Below are 18,560 nucleotides of genomic sequence, written 5' to 3'. Positions count from 1 at the left end.
TTTAAATACAAAAGTTTTCCCAAGACACTACAAAAATCTCATTGTCTATGTGCATATCTGTCAGTTTCTCTCACAAATTTGGGGTCCAGTGTCTAATTTAAATTATGCTTGACTGCAGGGTCAGTTCAACAACTCCCTTAAGATTCAGTCCCCAGCCAGAGGCTTCCAGTTTCTCTGCTTCTCTCATGCTCTGAAAGATAAATCTTCTCTCCATCCAAAGGGTTGAAAAACCAAGAAATCTTGACTGTTTCTTCCTACCCATCTACAGACCAGCAGTAGATTCTTCCCCAGTCATCACCAACTAGGAGCTTGGAGGAATTTCTTGAGAAAGAGAGAAAAAGAAAAGAAAACCATGTTTAAGAAGAAGACACAAATAGGATCAAGGCTTTTTCTGTATGTGCAGCAATTAGGAGGATACAATATTCAGAGCTGTACACTATCTTAAAATTAAAATTGAAAACCCATGTTAGAAAATATTCAGAGTTTGGTAGTTCAAAGATTGAGCTTAGAATTGGATCCAAAATTTCCTAGAGTTCAGTGGGTGAGTTGGGGACAACTTAACCAGATCAGAAGCTCTTACCCTTCTCTGAGATTCTATGGATGTTAAATAATCTGCTGTCCAGATTCAGAATTCAGACTTGTTAGCACCCTGTCCTGGCTTCAGCCAATGAAATCCCTGCTGCATGCATGCCACCAACACTAATGAAAGTAACCCTCACCCTGAACATTCCCCCTTTCAATGCACATCAACATCACACTAACTGCTCTAAAGCTGAGCATGCAGAATGCAGGAACATTTTATCAACTGTCAAAATTGCAACACTTTCTGAGAAAGAGACAATAAGTTTTTTTCAGTACATCATAACATTCTGGAGTAGGAGATAACAGCAAATATTACAGCCAGATGACTGCGGGTGGGGCTTGAGTAAACTAAAATACTGCTGGCTGTGCAAACTGAGAGGAGTTGGACAACAAAGTGGTCCTTTGGCCAAAAACTTCCTGTTCACATTTTAAGGAGGTAGTATCTCCAGCAGCTCCTAAGATAGGAGTTATTTCCATGTTGCAGAGATGGTGTAGCAGCTACTAAGTTCTGCAACTATTCTGACCAAAACCTGCTATTGCTCCTGGCTTGTCTCCTACCTATCCAATGACTCCCCCAACATCATTCATTAATGCACCTAGCCAGGCTAGCTCCTTCAGGGGCTGCTTTTGGCTACAAGAGGTCCAGCTGAACTCTCAAAAGCCCCAAACAGAGGGAATAGCAGGAGCCCAGCCCCGGGGCCCCTCTGCTGGGCAGTGGCCCTACCTGGACACGGCCAGTGCCGTCACCGCCGGGCTCGTCCTGCTCGCCCTGCCAGTCAGGGCAACGATGGGGTTCAGCTCCCGACAGAGAACAAGATGTTTTCCACACTTGTTACCTGTTGTGTGGTTTAAAAATAAATATTTAGAAAGCGTCTAGGGGGCAGCACGGATGAGATTGTTATTATTTACGGTCAGCAAGTTGTTAAGTTGAGAACAAATATATTTAATCTTGGCCTGTGCTGTTGCAAAATAGGCCCATCCCAATTTAATTTGTGGCTATGATAGTTACATGTGCTGACGTGCGGCAGTATCAATTGTGTGCTAAATTGGATTTGTGTATTATTGCTTTCTAAATTGCATGCCTAGTTCAGCAAAATTGTTCATCAGTTTTCACTGGCTCTGTGCTTAATAAGATGCCCCACAATACTTTGCTGCCAGGATATAATACAGCCTATAATTGCCTAGTAAAAAGAAATTACATAAAGCCCTAGTATTATCAACTTATCTAAATCTGCTCATAACAGAACCAATAATTAAATGCTGTGGACATTTCACATACACACACATACATACACACACCTAACAACATAACTCAATCACAGTTACTCTGGTCTTTCTAATGACTGTGTTTTGTATTAATTTTATTTTCTTTAATGCACAGAATGAGATGTGGGAATATTTGGTCATTTAAAATAATTCTGTAGTCATCTGAATAGGTTAAGGGAGTATGACCCTGCTTTGATTACACCTTTCAACTCTTTATTAAAGAATATTGTTCCTGTATCCATCTGAAAACACACAGCCTTATGCTCATGTGCAAACAGGTGTTGTCTTTACACATCACTGGATACCTGGGGTGGGCACAAATCTTTTACAGTCCTCTTGGACAAAAACCCCAAACAATAATGTTCTGCTGTGCTCCCATGGATGGCTTTTAAGTCCTCATTTGGAGAACTGCTTAAGATATACATTTTACAAATAGCTAAAATATCAGTCTGTTAAAAAACATGCATTTGGAATTATGTCTGGGAAGACCTGCCATGGGAAGTTATAGACAAGAACTTCAGAAATTCTTAAATCAAAGGAGACTTTTCTATAGGTAAAGAGAATCCACAAAATGACTACAGAATACCACAAGGATTTTGGAAAGAATGTTATGTTTTTTGCTTTGACTTATTGACAAAACAATCTTCAATTAGAGATGAGAACAAAAACAAATATGAAGTTACCACAGCCAGACTATCTCAGGTGTTCTTACACCTTTCCTAGAAGCATCTGGCTCTGGCTACTCTGAGGCATGACAAAAGGTTTGATAAGCATCTGGTTAGGCCATTAAACATACAGAAGCATATTGGAAATATCTTCACATAGCAATCTAAGCAATGCTGATGCCAAGTTCCATGAGCAGCACTTCTGAAGATCTCTGTGGTAATGCCCAATTACTGTATAATATCTTTGGGTTTTTTGTAGATGTTACATTTATAGCTCTATATTTATGCAAATTGCGTGCCTAAAATTGAAGTAATAGAGAATGTCTGTAATGAGGACCACAGCAAGTAAGTGGAGTAAATTATACATAATAACACCACAATTCCTTTCTCTTAGAAAAAGCGCCGGGAAAAGAACAAGCTATGCTATTTAGGTTGTGCCTTTAAAGCTTTCTGACAGGTTTCAGCTCCTGTATTTGTTAGAACAGAGAAGTGAGCTTGAGTTGTTTTTAGTTCCAGTCAGCACCATAGTCCCACCGTCTCATTAACCTCAGCTCTGTGAGAACTTCCAGCTGCACACAGCCTGGAATAAACAGCTCCAAGCACTAGGGGCTGCTGCTGGCCTCCCACCAGTTTGAAGGACCTCTGACTTCTTTTAAGGTGGCAAAGACAGCAAATTTCTTTGTTCCATCCCAGATCAGGATCTGGCACTGCCCACTCTGCCATGATGCCAGGATTCTTTAGTACAGACCATCAGCAGAGGTACCAAGGCAGTGGACTTTCTGGAGCCAGGACTATTTCCAGCCATTGGTTTATAGGTTCAATGCAGAAAGTTCTTCTGAGGTTGACAGAACTCATGGGAGAGCCTAAAAGCCTTCAGCTTCATCCAGGTGTGCCCATGAGATGGCTGGCTCAGGTGTGCTCTCTGTTGCCACCCACCACTGTTGCTGGTCACAGAAAGATTGCGCCAGTTGCCCACACCAGCTCCCCTTCACACCACGGTGCTCACACCCCCTCTTCCTCCTCACCACCAACCAAGCCTGCAGCACTGGGTCCCAGTGCAGCTCCAGCCCACGCTGTGGTCATACCTGTGCTGTCCAGCTCTTCCATCACACCGCTCTGCGCTCTCAGCCCAGCACCTTGCTCTGGGGTACTGCTGTATTTCATCTTCCACAGCTGTGCCAGTGAGGGGGTAAACATGGAAAAAGCATGGATTATAACAATGAGAGAAAGATTCAGCTCCTGCTTCCCAGCAAGGGGCTGGGAATTGGACTTCTAACACCAGGATGTCACAGCTGTCTCCCGGTCTGTCACCGTGCTGCAGGGTGTCACACCAGAGGAATGTATTCAGGGAGCTGGTGGGGTCACAAGGCTGACATGCTATCAAAAATCCCAGTAACCCAGGAAGTTCACCTACCATATGGGAGGCAGAATCAGCTGTGAATTCCTACTCATGAGAAAGTAGGTGTTAATATACTGAGCTGTGAACTCTCAGAAACCATATTCAAACGTTTCTAAGGAGCGATAGAATTTTTGCTTTCAGAATCACCCCAGAACATTATCAAAATTCTCCCTGTATGGCAAGAAGTCCTCTTGTCAGGAGGATAAAAGTTGATAGGAAGCCAATATTTTACTGTGATTTTCATTTTCTGCCCTCTGCTGCACTTTTAAGAAAGTGGCAGGGGCTGTTAGTAGCTCTGTCCCTTCATTTAAAATAAAAAACTCTATGTCCGGTCTACAACGAATCAGGATTCCTTTTCCTCTCTCCCATCCACCTACCCTCACCACTCCATCTGTGCTTCCTGTGATGATGATGCTGCGTGTGTCCCAGTCCATCACTTCAGCGAAGCAGCAGCAGGCGACATGGCAGCTGGGGCTGCAGGCAGTGCTGGTGCTTGCCAGGAGCTGCCCATTGACTGTCCACAGGTACACGTGAGATCCCGCACAAGACACAATGTCACCCTGGAACACAGCAAGAGGCAATGTCTCTGAGTCCCACACTCATCCTCCTCATAACTTTTAAATGCTGATTAGAAAGTGCTGAACTGCTCTGATGTAAATTCTGACCATTGTTTTTTCTACTGGGTGGAAGATGTACACCAGACAAAGTAAAAATTACTTTTCTTTTTCCATGAAAAATTCTGACACTTTTACATGACAGAAACCTGAAACAACTGTCTCAGATTTAGCAAGATAATGCAGAAAAAGGTGGGGTTTTTTCCCCACATTTTTAAATGAAAATATTTAATGAAATGTTCCCTGTTTCCCATAAAATCCAGGTTTTTAGTAAAAGAAGCAGACTGACAGTCTGACCCAGCTACCATCAGGGACAGGGGCTGTGCACAAGCAGTGCCTAGCACAGGTTGTGGGTCAGAACTAGTGCTCTTATAAGTTTTACAAATAAGCATTCCCTGAAACGAGGTCGTGGTGTTCACCTGCTTAGCTACGAAGCCTTTGGTGATTCCACAATCCTCCTCTGCCCCTCACAGGGAGTTCACTGTCATCGCATTTCTGCACCGTGTTCTGCATTTGACCAATGACCCGCTCTGCATCCAGTGACCTGCACTTGTGATGCAGAAAACATCCTTTGCACCTCTCCCCTCCACTCCATGCAGGTGCAGCCTTACCAGAGGCTGCTTATAAGGAGCAAATACACAGGTTAGTCTTCAGGGAAACACGAAGAACCAAGAGTCAATGCTGCAACTGCAAATGATCTAATCAAAAGTGCATTTTGATCAAGTTATTAATTGAAGTGCTACATGACTTTTCAACTCTTGATCCATAGTAAGAATCAGCTAAATAGAACCTCAACAGCAAAGTCATCTGATTCTGAGAAAGGACAGTGTTGCCTTAAATTAGCAGCATGCATCTGGTTTAAGTCAACTAACACCTTACTTCACCCCTGCCTCATTTGGGGCCAGGTCTCTTTACACTGCTGGGCAGAATTCTGGAGATAAAAAAAAAAAGACAGCATGTTCAAAACAGAGCTGGCAATAATTCAAGAGATTAAATTTCGGCTACCTTATCTGCATGAGAGTACATGATGCCCAGGCATTTGGCAATAATCTACAATGCTTTTCAGGTCTGGATCAGGGATTCAAAACTAACTGAAATAATTACAGCACGCTTTTACAATCCTCCTTAGTTTATGAACTTTTCAGGACAGTTCTTATTTTGTGTCTACACTACACAAATACCATGGGGTTTGGATCTATAGATGGAACTTCTAGATGTTCAAGCAACTCCAACAATCATATAATGAAGAGCAACATAGGGTTCTTATTTCATGGGGTGTTTTTCTTCAAAACTTTGCTTTGAACCATTCTGAATTTTTCAGGAAAAAACCCTTGGTAGCAATCATGTAATTTTGTGTCATTCAAAACACCATAGCACAATGGAAACACTGTTTCTATTTTCATGTAGCTTTACGTAAATATATAGAGAAGAATTAAACAAAAATTATATTTCAGAATTAAGTGTTCTGTTTTGCTCATGTCAAAAAGAATTTTTTAATCCACAAGATATGGACCTATTTTTTCCCTTGAAGCTTCAGTCATACTTTTCTAAAGTTTTTCCTCTATTAAATGAACCTTTTGATATACTATTGTCCAAACAGCTTAACCATTTGCTCTCCAATAAAGTGGAAAGCAGTCATTTGGATCAGTCACCAGACTGTTCCTGGCACAGACTGTCTCATTTTTGGACAGTTCTGGGAGAGCAGATACTTGAAAAGGCTGCTGTACTGGCTGGTGCAGAATGCACAGAACTCTGTTCCCTTGGGATCTCCAGCAGCTCTGTGCCAGCCCTCCCTTCATTTCTGAATGCTTGGCACTGCTTCAGCTCACTTCACAAGAGACCAGCAAGATATTCTGAGCTGGCCTGCTGAGGCCACTGGCCACTTTACACTGACCAGGACTGCTAGGGCCGGGGGCTGAGCTGGCACTGAACAGACAACTTAATTCCCACCCTCAAATTGCCAGCCATCAGACTGCATGGTTAATAAAGCTCTGATAGGAGATGACTGTTTTGGCACAGACCAAGTAGAGAATATCTGCCTGGTTTCTTACTGCTATGAACTCAATTTTGCTTTTGTACAATATCCAGGACTGGATTCAACCTTGACTTGCCTGAGCAGCTGAAATCCTGTTCTAGTATATTAGCAGAGAGAAAAAAAAACCAAACCCAAATATGAAAGTAACATTTCTGGGAGGTAAAAGGTTGTGAGAATAAAAATCTCATCCAGTGTGTTTACAGTAAAATCCAATACAGAATATTTTCCTATCAACATGCATGAAATTCTGGCCAGGCACAGATCTCAACAGATTTATACCCACTGCTATCAGGAGCTCTCCCTGCACCTGGGAGTAGAAAGGAAAGGAAAAATCCAACATATCACTGCAAAAGTGTAAGGCAGCTGTCACCTGAGCTGGCAGACTGCAGTCTAACATGTCTCAGCTGCATGAATGTGCAGCTCAGATGTGGCTCTGCTGCATGAATGTCAGGAGAAATTAATGAAATAACAGGGGCAGCAAGGTTATGGGTGAGCCAAATCCAGGAGGTACTAGGGTAATGCTTCATGCTCCATAAACTAAAAGTTGTTTAATCCTGCTATCTATCTATCCACAGATGCTTCTTAGCTACTTAGCTACTCAGTCTAAGATGTTGCTTTTAGTGCTTGCCTCTCATCATTAAGAACACTATTAGCAATCTCAGTAGAAAGAAAAAAAAATCAATGTATCAGACTCTCAGGATGTTTTTATGTTGGGAAAAGCACCCATTACATTATCATGAAATGTTCATGGATGCATCAGAAGAAAGATGATAAATGAAGATCTTACTGTTGAATTGTTGATGGCAACAGAACGGAGACTCTCCTCGTGGGCAGGAAGCTGCTTTATGAACGTCAGCTGGTTCAGGTCCCAGATGATGCACGTTCTGTCATCAGACCCGCTCACAAAGATGCTGTAGGTTACAGATGCAGCAAGGCAGGTCACTGCCTGAGTGTGTCCATACAAAGCCTGGTGGGGAAAAACCAACCAATAAACCACAGCACACGGTGGCTGATTTACTAGGGAATACCTCATTTGCTTAGTAAGAGCAAGCAACCTAGTCATTCTTTGGAGAACTGAAGAGGGAATGAGGGGAAAATACCAAACAATATTACAGAGAAGCATCCTTGTCCTCAACTCATAGTTGAAGAAAGCTGAGGGTCCAAGAGATGATATGACTTGCCCAAATTACACAATGATTCAGGCCCCCGGCCTACTCTTCAGACTCAAAGACAGTGCTTTGTGCTCAGCAAGAAAAAAAAAATCATTTTTCACTTCAGTCCATGCAGTTTTAACTAATATTTATGCTTGGAAATTTCTCAATATTTAAAAAACTTTTTGAAATACAATTTATCAAGATGCAATTCAGTAACCTTCTGAGTCCTATTTTTCTGTGTATCTAAACAAGTACTAATACATTTCTAATATTGGTTAAGAGGAGAAACAGCATTTATGGAGAATTCTTGCTTTAAAGCCATGTAGGAATGCCTTTCTCTTTCATCATTACACAATATTGTATTGTTGCTGTTGTTTTACAGGTTCAGAGACATAAGGAGTGCCCAGTTAAACTTAGCTTTATTTAAATATTTTCTTTTAAAAAGAAACATGCTTTAGGCAATTTAACAGCACAGAGAGAAGGCATGGATTGAAGTATGCTGCTAACAATTCTTTTATGCAATGCTCTCAAGTGACTGCAGTGTACACTTCTGCTACATAACCACAGTAAATGACAGTAAAACTGTCTGTTGTAGAGCAACAGAGAAAAAGTTCTTCACAGCTTTCCTAAAAAGCCTTTCAGGGCTCTTTTTTAGCTGCCTTACTGTGAAAAATCAGACCCATCGGTTTCATTTTTTGGTTTTCATAGGAAATGCCTATTGCTTGCTTGCTTTCTTTTTATGACATTATTAGCACATTTCTAGATTCTGTCTCAGTTCAGCTTGAGGCAGGGGAGCCACATATAGCAGATGGCTTTCCTGGACACACCTTGCCCTCTTTCCCAGCATGTGAGTGTGAGACTGAACTCTTGCTGGCTAACATGTGCTGCTGCTTGCCAAGGTCACCAGGACAACAGCAATCAAACATCAATCCACTGGTGAAGAAGCTGAGCTGCAGCAGGCTCTATATTACTGAAGGTGACACACAACTGTGAGGGATGACTTTCAGCCTGGGATATATTCCATTCACAAGAACTGTCAACTATAAATACTGGCACAAAATTAGGTCTCTAACTGTGGTTTTCAGAAGTCAGAAACACTCTCACCTAAGCATGGGAAAGAATACTCAGTGATAGCTTTGGACTGGCTGTGGAACATGTTTTTACAAAGGACTGGGCATAATCAAGTGCCTACACTTGAGAACTGCACAATACTGCTGCAAAAAGGGCTGGGACAAGGCAGATTCAAGGGCTCAAAATTTCCTCTCCTTTCTCCAAAGCATAAAACATATCCAGTGTGAAAGCATCCAAACTGCCAAATCAAGCCAAGCTAAGCTCCTTCACAAGTTTCACTAAAACATTTTTTCCCTTTTATTTTAACCCATGAAGATCCTACTTGGCAGTGAAACAATTTAAATACAAGCTGAGCGTGGAAGAGACAGATAGACCTGCACACAATACAGTATCAGCTTCAACCCAGCAGTCTCAATACACATTCATGAAAAAACGTCTCATGCTTTTGACTCCCTACATATTTTCATTATCACTCTGCAAAGATTGACCAATTTTTCCTTAATGGGAAATATCCTGCAGCACATTTGCATAAAGATCTCGAGACCTGTCTCCAAGGTATTTTAACAAATATCAAAAGACAAAAAAGAAGGATGCAAGGATCACTGCAAGGATGTTTAGTCCATGAAAACTTAAACCAAGTTTGACCATTCAACTTAACTGGCTGACAAGGACACAGACACACTGCAGATATGCTCCACACCTTCCTGAGAGGTCTGTGAGGCAGAGGGAACACCTTGCTCAAGTGTTTTGTTTGGCCCAGAAATTCTGGTGATGGGATTGCACAGATCCCTCTGCTAGTAAATTGCATGGATCAATACTGAGGCAATTATGCTCAATCTTTAGTGTTCCACAAAACTGTGCAAGCAGATCCCACTAGAGAGGCAAAAGCTACTTTTTCTGCAGAAATATAGTTTCTGTACTTTACTACATTCCAAACCAGAATGTGTCAGTCCCATGAGACAGCTGGTAAGTGAATAGCATCCACTTTATAGCACATAAGCTGTTCTTAAGCAAAGCTCACTCTCTCAGGAAATTTTTTTGTTCAGCAGAAAAAGCAGCCACCATGAAACAGTGAATTACAGGAAAGCAGAAAGTAATTCACTGGAAGACATTTAGAACCATAGTTCAAGTTTACATCCAGTCCAGACAGTCATAAAAAGGAAAAAAAAAAACCCTCCGCTGGCAAAGTAAAGGAAAAAATACAAAATTTGTAATTGCATGATCTCATACCACTTTGTGGATTTTGGGTAATACCAAATTAATCACAGTGGAACACATCAGCAAAGCTGATTTTAGATTGTTAAAGAGAAAGACATTATAATAGAGATAAAAGACAGCATCTTTGGTTGTCTGAAAACTCAGACTGACCCCCTAACTGGTATTGTTTAGATGCTGATGAAAATTATTGCTTATGATTTTCTCTACTGCTATTTCTTCCATTTCTCTATTCATGTCCTCCTTTGGAATAATAACCAGCTGAATTAAAAGGTCATTAGATCTTGTCTCATATTTCTGTCTTCTACAGCGTTTAACATCATAAACCTCAAAAGAGAGGCTGCTCTAAAACAGTTTCCACTGCTAATTTCAACACAAATTCCAACAGGAATTTCTGGTAAATGAAGATCTAAATACTTCTCTGGCATTCCAGCAGACAATGAAGTTTTCACTTCATTTAATGATAAATAAAATATGTTTTGGCTTAAGTTAGGAAGAGCACTGAACTATCTGAATACCCCTCCAGAGCAAACAAACAGAAGAAGCTTCTAACACTTGGAGACCTTGGTGATCAATGAACCCTTTGTCTGCCTAAAAGTAGCAGAGATTTTTAATCAAGAGTATCTTGCTGTCTTTAGGGAAGAATGGCCCCATGCTACCTTCCAGATATGATAGTGGTGTACTCTAGTTCTACTTGTAAAGCTGAGAACTCATCATAGTTGGACCACGCAAATCTTGCATGAGAATTCAATTTTGTAAATGAAATAGTGTGTATACAGGTGGTTGGTGACTATAGATGAGCCCTAAATCAACAACCACTTCAAGGCTTTGGATAATGAGGACAAAAAATATAGCATTCTTATTGGATGCAGCCCTCCCTCACACAGTGACAGATAAACCTTTTATGTTCTGAATTCAGGCTGAGAAAAAAAGAATCAAGAACTTTGCCTGGCTGAGGCTTCATCTCCACCAGTTAAGTTTGCAGGATATTTTAGAGATCCTGTCCATTGCTGTAGCAGCCCAGAACAAATTATAAGCACCTCTAGGTGATACTTGTTTCTGAAAATAACCCAAGGGCTGCACTTCAAGAGAGGAAAATATGCCTTTCTTCATTATTTCTTTTATCATGATGGACTTTGAAAATGCTACTAAAGGGAAAAAATCCACCAAGTGGCACTCATAGCTATGAGCTGTTGGTATAAGGCATTTAATCAGCTCCTGCCCTGATGCAGGCTGTCGCATGTCACATGCTTATTACTGCCTTTTTCCTGCCTTCTTATTCAACAAAGGTGATTCTTCTGACAATCATCTGAGAGATAAAAACCTTATCTTCTGGGTTTCATCAAGTTTCCATAGCAGAAAAGCCACAGGACTTACCTGTCTCAACTTTAGACATTTCACTTTGTCCTTGACCAGGGAGAATTCCCAGACGCACACAACTGAGCTTGTTCCAGATGTGATGATGGTAGTCGCTGAAGGACACACTGCACAGAGGCACTTTCCCCAGTCTGCCATGCACTCAAATGTAGTCACATTCTGTACAAGAAAGCATCTTTAAGTCAAATTCTCATTGGGTGATACTATGTATTTATTATTACCAAATGACAGATTCAAATTTCAAAACTGACCCTCCATATTTTAAATCTAAGAAAGAAAAGCTCATCATAACCAGTCTCTGTGTGAGCCCAGCTGTGAACATGTGGACCTGCACAGGCTGTGGCTGCATGCAGCTGTGCCATCTTCCAGGGACCAAACAGGAATGCTGAACAAAGCTCAGTATCTCATGTCTTGGGAGATCTGGGTCCCGATTCCTTTTGTGCCACACTTCCTACACAACTTCAGGAAAGCTCATTCTGCCAACCATATTGTAAAGAAGGCAAACATTCCAGGTAGATTAAAAAGAAGTCTCAGGCTGTGACAGCCACTGCCAACAGAGTTGCTGCCAGGTCCTCAAATCCTCCCTTATTTGGATTGAAAAGCCAAAAGACAAAGCATTAAATTCCATTCTGTGCTCTGTTAGGAGCATCCAAATCAGTCTAAAGCAGTGTCAGGTCTATTACACACTGCTACAATCACAGCACAAGCATCCTCCTGCACAATCTGCATTAGCTCTCCCCCATACAACTGGGACAACACTCTGGTGCCAGTGATTCTGGTGGAGTTGGATGGCACAGCTACAAATCCCCTACCACAGACAGAACAAACCTTTACCTGCTTACAAGAAGGACTAAAGTTTTTTATAAGCTCAGGTCCACTGGCACTGCTGACCCAGAGAAAATTCAAGTTGGACTCCCAACTGTTACTCACAATGACTGTGCAATCACACTCCCTATGCTCAGCATCACCCTGAGTTTTGGAGTGACAAACTGAATAATTGATGCCTGCAGCAACACTATGAACTGCTAAGCACTGATTTTATTAGACAGGGAGCAGAAACTAAAATATATCTCATGGCTTTTTCATTTCCATTGACTTTGGGTATGTCTGTAAAAACATAATGAATGCCACTTGCACAAATATTCAAGTCAGTATCTTGCTGAAGATTACTGTTATGCTATTCTGGCAACTTAGCTAACCCAGAATTCTTTGCGTAGCATTGCCCCAAATACATCCAAAAATCAGTGTATTTATGGCAGAGGAAGAAACTAGATCTGTCAAGTGCCCTAACAAGCAGTGTGATGATATAGACCATTTATTTTTAACAGCAAAGAATTAAGAGTATTAACTTCATTATTTTGAATGAATGCACTGGGCTGTGCTAGAGTCCGAGGGGCATTGACAGATGGTTCTGCCTTAATTCCAGCAGAAATTTCTGTACAATGAAATTTCTAATCAGTGACCAGGAGACCCTGTGTCGTCCTTATGACCTATGGACAACACAATCACTAGATGGAAAACTTGAGATAATTTAGAGGCAAATGTCATGTTTTTGAACAGTTTAAAATAATTTTACACTATCTTGGATATCCAACTTGAGATTCTTCAAGAAAGCTGACTGTGAGAATGTCCTGTACAGCATCCTCTGAAATCAGCTCCCCAACAGCCTCTGAAATGGGTGCCCAAACCAGTCAAAGACCACAACATATAACTCATTTCTTGAATTCTTAGAGTTTTTCTTATTTACCTTCTCAGATCCATAGGTGCCAAAGCAGCAGGTGAAGTCCTCAAATCCCCAGCAGAATGTTTTACTCCAAAGAGGAGGAATCAAAATTTTATTTTTTTCAACAGCCAGAATGCCTTTCTCTGTATGAACAATGTGCCCAATAGCTCCCTTGGGATAGTCTGGCAAGACAGAGAAAATATTTAAATTTTTTGGGTTTAGAGCACTTATGTTTTCTCCTTGCACAGTTTGTGTGGTGAGGCTGGCAAGTCTCACATCTGGGCTCAGTGCTTTGCCCAGGCCTACAGACAGAAATCCACTCTGAAACTGAGATCCCACACAAAACAGTGGAAACACTCCTCTCCAGTGGACAGCATAAATGCATGTGGAGAGGGTGACTTAAAAGAAAAATTGTTCCCAACTCTACAATAGAAGTTGGAAGGAGTTTTCAGTGCCCACTCCTAATACAAGGGTACAAAAATCACAATTGGCAGAAGGGATCTTGATTGAACCAACCCATACAAAGCTGTGAGACTACTTTCGTGATCTTGAAAATACAGATTCATCCTATCCAAAAATTGTGTACTCGTTAGCTCAGAAAATGGAACACAGCCCCTGTAGCACCTTTTATAGTAACTGGTGAGAGCTTCAGATTTTGCAGACTGCTCACAAAAGGAGGAAGAATTCCACTTGAGTGAAGGAACAGCCCAGTCTCTCTTCCTGCTGAACCTTTCCCTTGAGCATTCCTAGATGGATGTGGTTTTGTGAAGAGCTAGAACAAAGAAAAATAAATCTCTATTTGCAAGACCAAAATCTCTATTTGCAAGGTGTTTCTTCTGCAGAAGAAGAAACACCTGTTTAAATCCTTATTCGCAGACTCCAGGACCACCATACATAAACCTCTTAATTAAAATAAAACCTTACACATACTGCACTTTCATCAGACTACATCCCTCCACCCCTCAGAGAGACAGAAAGTTAATCCCAACAATTCTGGACAATAAAGAAAACACAGGTGAGACTTTGAGCTGAGTTTTAATTGACCATACCTATTCCCAGACTAGTGATTACTTGTGTGGCTGTACTGAAGGAGCAGAACCCAGAGCTGATGCTGCAGCTGTGTGGGATACAACAGGAGCAGCATGGTTGGAATGTGGGGGTGCATACTGAGGTAGTACCCAGTCTGGAAAAGCCTACAGCTCATCTTTCAGCAGATTTACATCAGATGGTGTTTCTGATTTAAGTTACTATTACTGGTTTGCAGTAAAAATACTGTAAGATCAAGATAGATTATGTCCTCTACTCTCATGATAAAGTGGTACCTGCTTTGGTATCTGTCCAAAGTTGCTGATAAATCCCAGGATAGTGCCCTTAATCAGAGGGTCTTTAATGTTGTTGAGGTCCATCTTGTCTCCATAGAAGTAAGGGTGATAGGTGTTAACTGCCTCCACTGCAGCTGAGCCATGCTGCTTGTGGCCAAAAATCAGGTCTATCCAGCGATGAAGGTGGGCACTGACATAGTCACTTTCCAGTGCCTGGAACCAAAACAAAATTACCGAGTTCGCCAGACTGTATCCATTACAAATGCATTACTGCTTTGCAGTCCTTGCTGGAGACAAATCCTCTGCAAGTCAATCATCACACTTCCAGTTTCTCCACTACCACCATTCTCAGCACATCCTCATAAAACACTAAAAGAGACTAAACTGGACCCCCACAGGAAACAGAAGGACAGGGTGCCACGTTTGACTTAACAGACACCAGGAGCAATATCCTCAGAGACAACAAAGGTAGGTTCCACAAAGCAAAATGAAAGCATTCCACAGATCTTGGCACCCACTGTGATTGGCACATGGATTAATAGGACCAGAATGAACAATTACTACTGGAGAAGACTGGAAGAGATGCTTCAAGGTAATATATCCACCTAAATGTGAGCTCCATAGAAAGCTCAATGCAACCAGAGGAAAACTTGAGCTTGGAAGAACCAGACAGCAAGTTCATTAACAGGGGGCATGAGTTCAAGCTGAACCTGTGCCCACCACCAGGTTAGCCAGTCTTACCCATGGGGCTTCACTAAATACCACTGCTCCTGCCATCACCCGCCTCACCAAACCCTTGTGTTTTCCCAAACAGCCTTGCCCAATGATTCAAGCAGCAGTGTCAAGCTTTATTAAAAGCACTTTCCTATCTCTGAATCATTTGACTGAGTAATCCCTGATGTTCAGTGAAAGGTCTTCCAAGCAGACCAGCCCACCCAAAGCACAGCAGAAATAAACAAGCTAATGGGATCCAGAACAATGGCTCATTTCACAGAGCAGGCAGTTGCCCAGTGCAGCTGGTGTAAATGACCGTGCCCACAGCTATAATGATCACAGGGCAGCTCACAGAGCAAGCCCAGTGTACAATCTGTCCCTGAACAGACTCAGAACTCATTAATAAAAGCAGTTAGTCCATGAATTACAAACTGTAAATTTTGACTGGCATTCCTGCCAAAGCAAAACAGAGCAACTAACAGAGCTGTAACTGTGCAGCCTCTCAGAATTTCATGGAGCACTACGGCAAGCCCAGCCAGGGAGGGAGAACTTGTGGTTTAGGGAGGAAGTAAATACATTTATTTAGTGGACTAGATTCCTAACTTATTAAGCATGAAACAGGAAGCTGTTCAGAGTTTTATGTCAAGAAAAATTATTTGCTCTCATATTGTTGAAAGCAACAGTCAAACCCCAGAACAGTGTCAACCTCAATGTGTTTTATGCACCAAACCCATTGTGAAGCCTCCTAAAAATGGCCACAATGTCAGTAGTTAGTACATCCAGCCTTGTGGATATCATCAGAGGAGACAGAAACCCTCATGTTTCAGAATTCAAGATCTCTGACTCTTCACTTCAGGGTTAGACAAACTCTTCCGGGCAGGTTAATTAAGATTTCTTGCACTCCCCTGTGTAGTACCTAGTATCAGCTATGGTTGAAGGGACAATATTGCACTGACTGTACAGGAAATCTGATCAGGTCTGGCAAATTATTAACACAAGTCTATAAACATGATCTTTCATTTGCTAAGCTGTTCCTATTTGAGACTTAAATTAATTTATCAGCTGTGCCAATGTTATTAAATAGTACAGCCCAGTGGAAGCAGTTCTGTAAACAAATGGTAGAGAGCACCCAGTATTCACATTAAATGCACTCTGGGGGTTTTACTTCTAACTAAATCCAGATTGTTCCTGCAGGCTGAATGCTACCAGCATCTGGAGCACACAACTGGAGTGCAGTTTTTCCCTCATTTCATCCAAAACAAATCTAGTTCACACAATCTGAGATCATTCTACAGTGACACCAAAAACATGCTATGCAGTGATGACTGTAGTTTTGATTTCCAAACTGTACCATTACTCTAAAGCACAAGGCAAAAGCAGATTTCTCCATTGTATCCAAGTGCCTTTGGAGTGTTCACCATTACACAAGCAGTCAGGAGCTCAGCAGCTTATACTCCAAACAACACAATAGAATAGACAGGTTGTCTCCCTACGTTTTTCTTTAAAAAGCATCAGTGTAAAATTGCAGTATCTTTCAGTCATACATGGCTTTTTTTTCTGCAGCATAGCTGGTAGGGAAGGACAGTGTTGCCTTTCCCACATTTGGGGAACTGGGAAACAGAGATTGAGCACTTTGGAAAGACCACAAGACAGAGCATAAATTCATCACAGCTGTACACAGCAACAATCTGTGTGCACTCACACATGCAGCTCACCCTAAGAAATCTGATGGGGCAATGCAGTAGCACTAGAGAGACTTGCACCAAGATATTATGCTGCAAAGTCTGAGTTGAATGCAACAATCTTCATACAGAATTGCACTTGCATTCACTTTTATGTGGCAGATGACATCACATGGAAGACTTTCTAACTATTAATAGATAGCACTAATTGCAGTAAGTCTCAGGACCTTAGAGTTATTTGCTTTCAAATTGCCAAGGCTGACTCCATTAAGGGCAGAGAATTACATTAGGTTTCCCCCATCTCAACCCCCCAAAACAAAAAAGAACCTTTAGTTCTGGCATGACTCAGAGATGGAAATAAATAATTTAAATAAACACACAGATTGTTAGCAATGACATGGAACTCTATGCATATAAATTCCTGTGCATTATATTATGTTCTCTTATACTTGTGGGCTGAGATATGTTCATGCCACAAACCTACAGATAATCCACATCTGGTCTGGAAAGTTTGCCTTGATTGAAGGTGAATTGCTAGGCAGAGAAACAGTCATGCAAAGTTCAGAACCAACACAAACTTCAGAAAGGCAGGATGCATTTGGATCCAGCATTTTCAGTTGTGACTCTGGCCTTCAGAGCTTCATTTTCAGTGGGACCCAGACAGCATTTTATCACAAATCTTTATATTTACTGACCTGTCTGTGCAGAAAAATGAATTTATGGGGGTCCCCATCTGCCCAAGGAGGAAGCTGCACATCTCCCAGCACTGTTCCATCCTGCATGCAGCCTGCAGGAATTACAAAGGAAGAATCCAAAACAAGAACCAGACACGTTGAAAATAGGAACAACTTTACTAAAACACTGAAGTCAAAGGAAATTGAGGTGATTTTCCCACATGCAGTTTCAGGTTCATCAAACTTAGTGCCATAAAAGACTGAAGAACCAGTGTTCTGGGATTTCTGATCCAGTGATAAAGCAGTGAGAACACGTTCTAGCAATTGTCACTAAAACAGTAAAAATATGCATGTCCTCAGCACAAACCATTTTAGTGCAGAATGCAAACTCAGACAAGACAAATGTGTTTGCACAACTTTCTTTTTATACATAATCCTGCAGGCCTTACTGCCAAATATTCCTACCAAAGCAGCCACTGAGAGGGATTTTGTTCTCAAGTCCTTTGCAACCTGATCCCTTTCAGAAGGTGAGCATATGTTCTTAATTCAGAGCACAGTGTTGTGCAACTGGATGAATTCAAATCTAAATTGAGGTTCAGTTCTGAGACCAGAAGTTTCTGTACAATTTAGCAGTGAACAGATTCAGGTTCTTGGCTTTGCCCATTTTAAAATCTTCCTGTATATTTGCTCTCTACTGGCAAGATTCTGGTGCCCTTTGGGTCCTCACACTCAATTCTTGTATCTTGATTTCAACCAGGCTTTGTTTCTTGGCCTCCTCTCAGGAGGAAACTACCCTAATTGTTTCTTATCTTTCAACAAACTTCTAACAGATTTTTTCCCCCTTATTTTTATATATAAATATAGAAATATAAACATTACTATATTTTAGCATGCCTCATTTCAATAATTGCATTTAAGATACCTAAATACAATTATAGCCAGATTTGAATGGGTTAAGTTGCCTTTGCTGTCACAAATTCAGGATGATTCTTCAGGTATTTTTCCTCTGCCTTAATTGTTAACCAACCACTGTCTAGTAAAGAAAGCAGCTTTGCATTGCAAATGGT

General features: G+C 41.3%; 1 protein-coding gene across 1 annotated transcript in view; it reads right to left on the bottom strand.

The window, feature by feature from the left end:
• Positions 1–254: 254 nt before the first annotated feature.
• The window catches only part of WDFY4 (WDFY family member 4), a 112,011-nt gene continuing 93,705 nt past the window's right edge, over positions 255–18,560 (bottom strand). Inside the window, exons 53-62 of the mRNA XM_030950981.1 lie at positions 17,515–17,606; positions 14,424–14,636; positions 13,726–13,873; positions 13,126–13,283; positions 11,379–11,537; positions 7,349–7,528; positions 4,290–4,472; positions 3,599–3,686; positions 1,307–1,418; positions 255–321 (exon numbers count right to left, since the gene is read on the bottom strand). Of these exons, the coding sequence (XP_030806841.1) occupies positions 255–321; positions 1,307–1,418; positions 3,599–3,686; positions 4,290–4,472; positions 7,349–7,528; positions 11,379–11,537; positions 13,126–13,283; positions 13,726–13,873; positions 14,424–14,636; positions 17,515–17,606 (1,400 nt within the window). The remainder of the gene's footprint in view (positions 322–1,306; positions 1,419–3,598; positions 3,687–4,289; positions 4,473–7,348; positions 7,529–11,378; positions 11,538–13,125; positions 13,284–13,725; positions 13,874–14,423; positions 14,637–17,514; positions 17,607–18,560) is intronic.

Source organism: Camarhynchus parvulus, chromosome 6, assembly GCF_901933205.1.
Source record: "Camarhynchus parvulus chromosome 6, STF_HiC, whole genome shotgun sequence".
NCBI lineage: Eukaryota > Metazoa > Chordata > Aves > Passeriformes > Thraupidae > Camarhynchus > Camarhynchus parvulus.
This window is presented reverse-complemented; position numbering and strand designations above follow the sequence as displayed.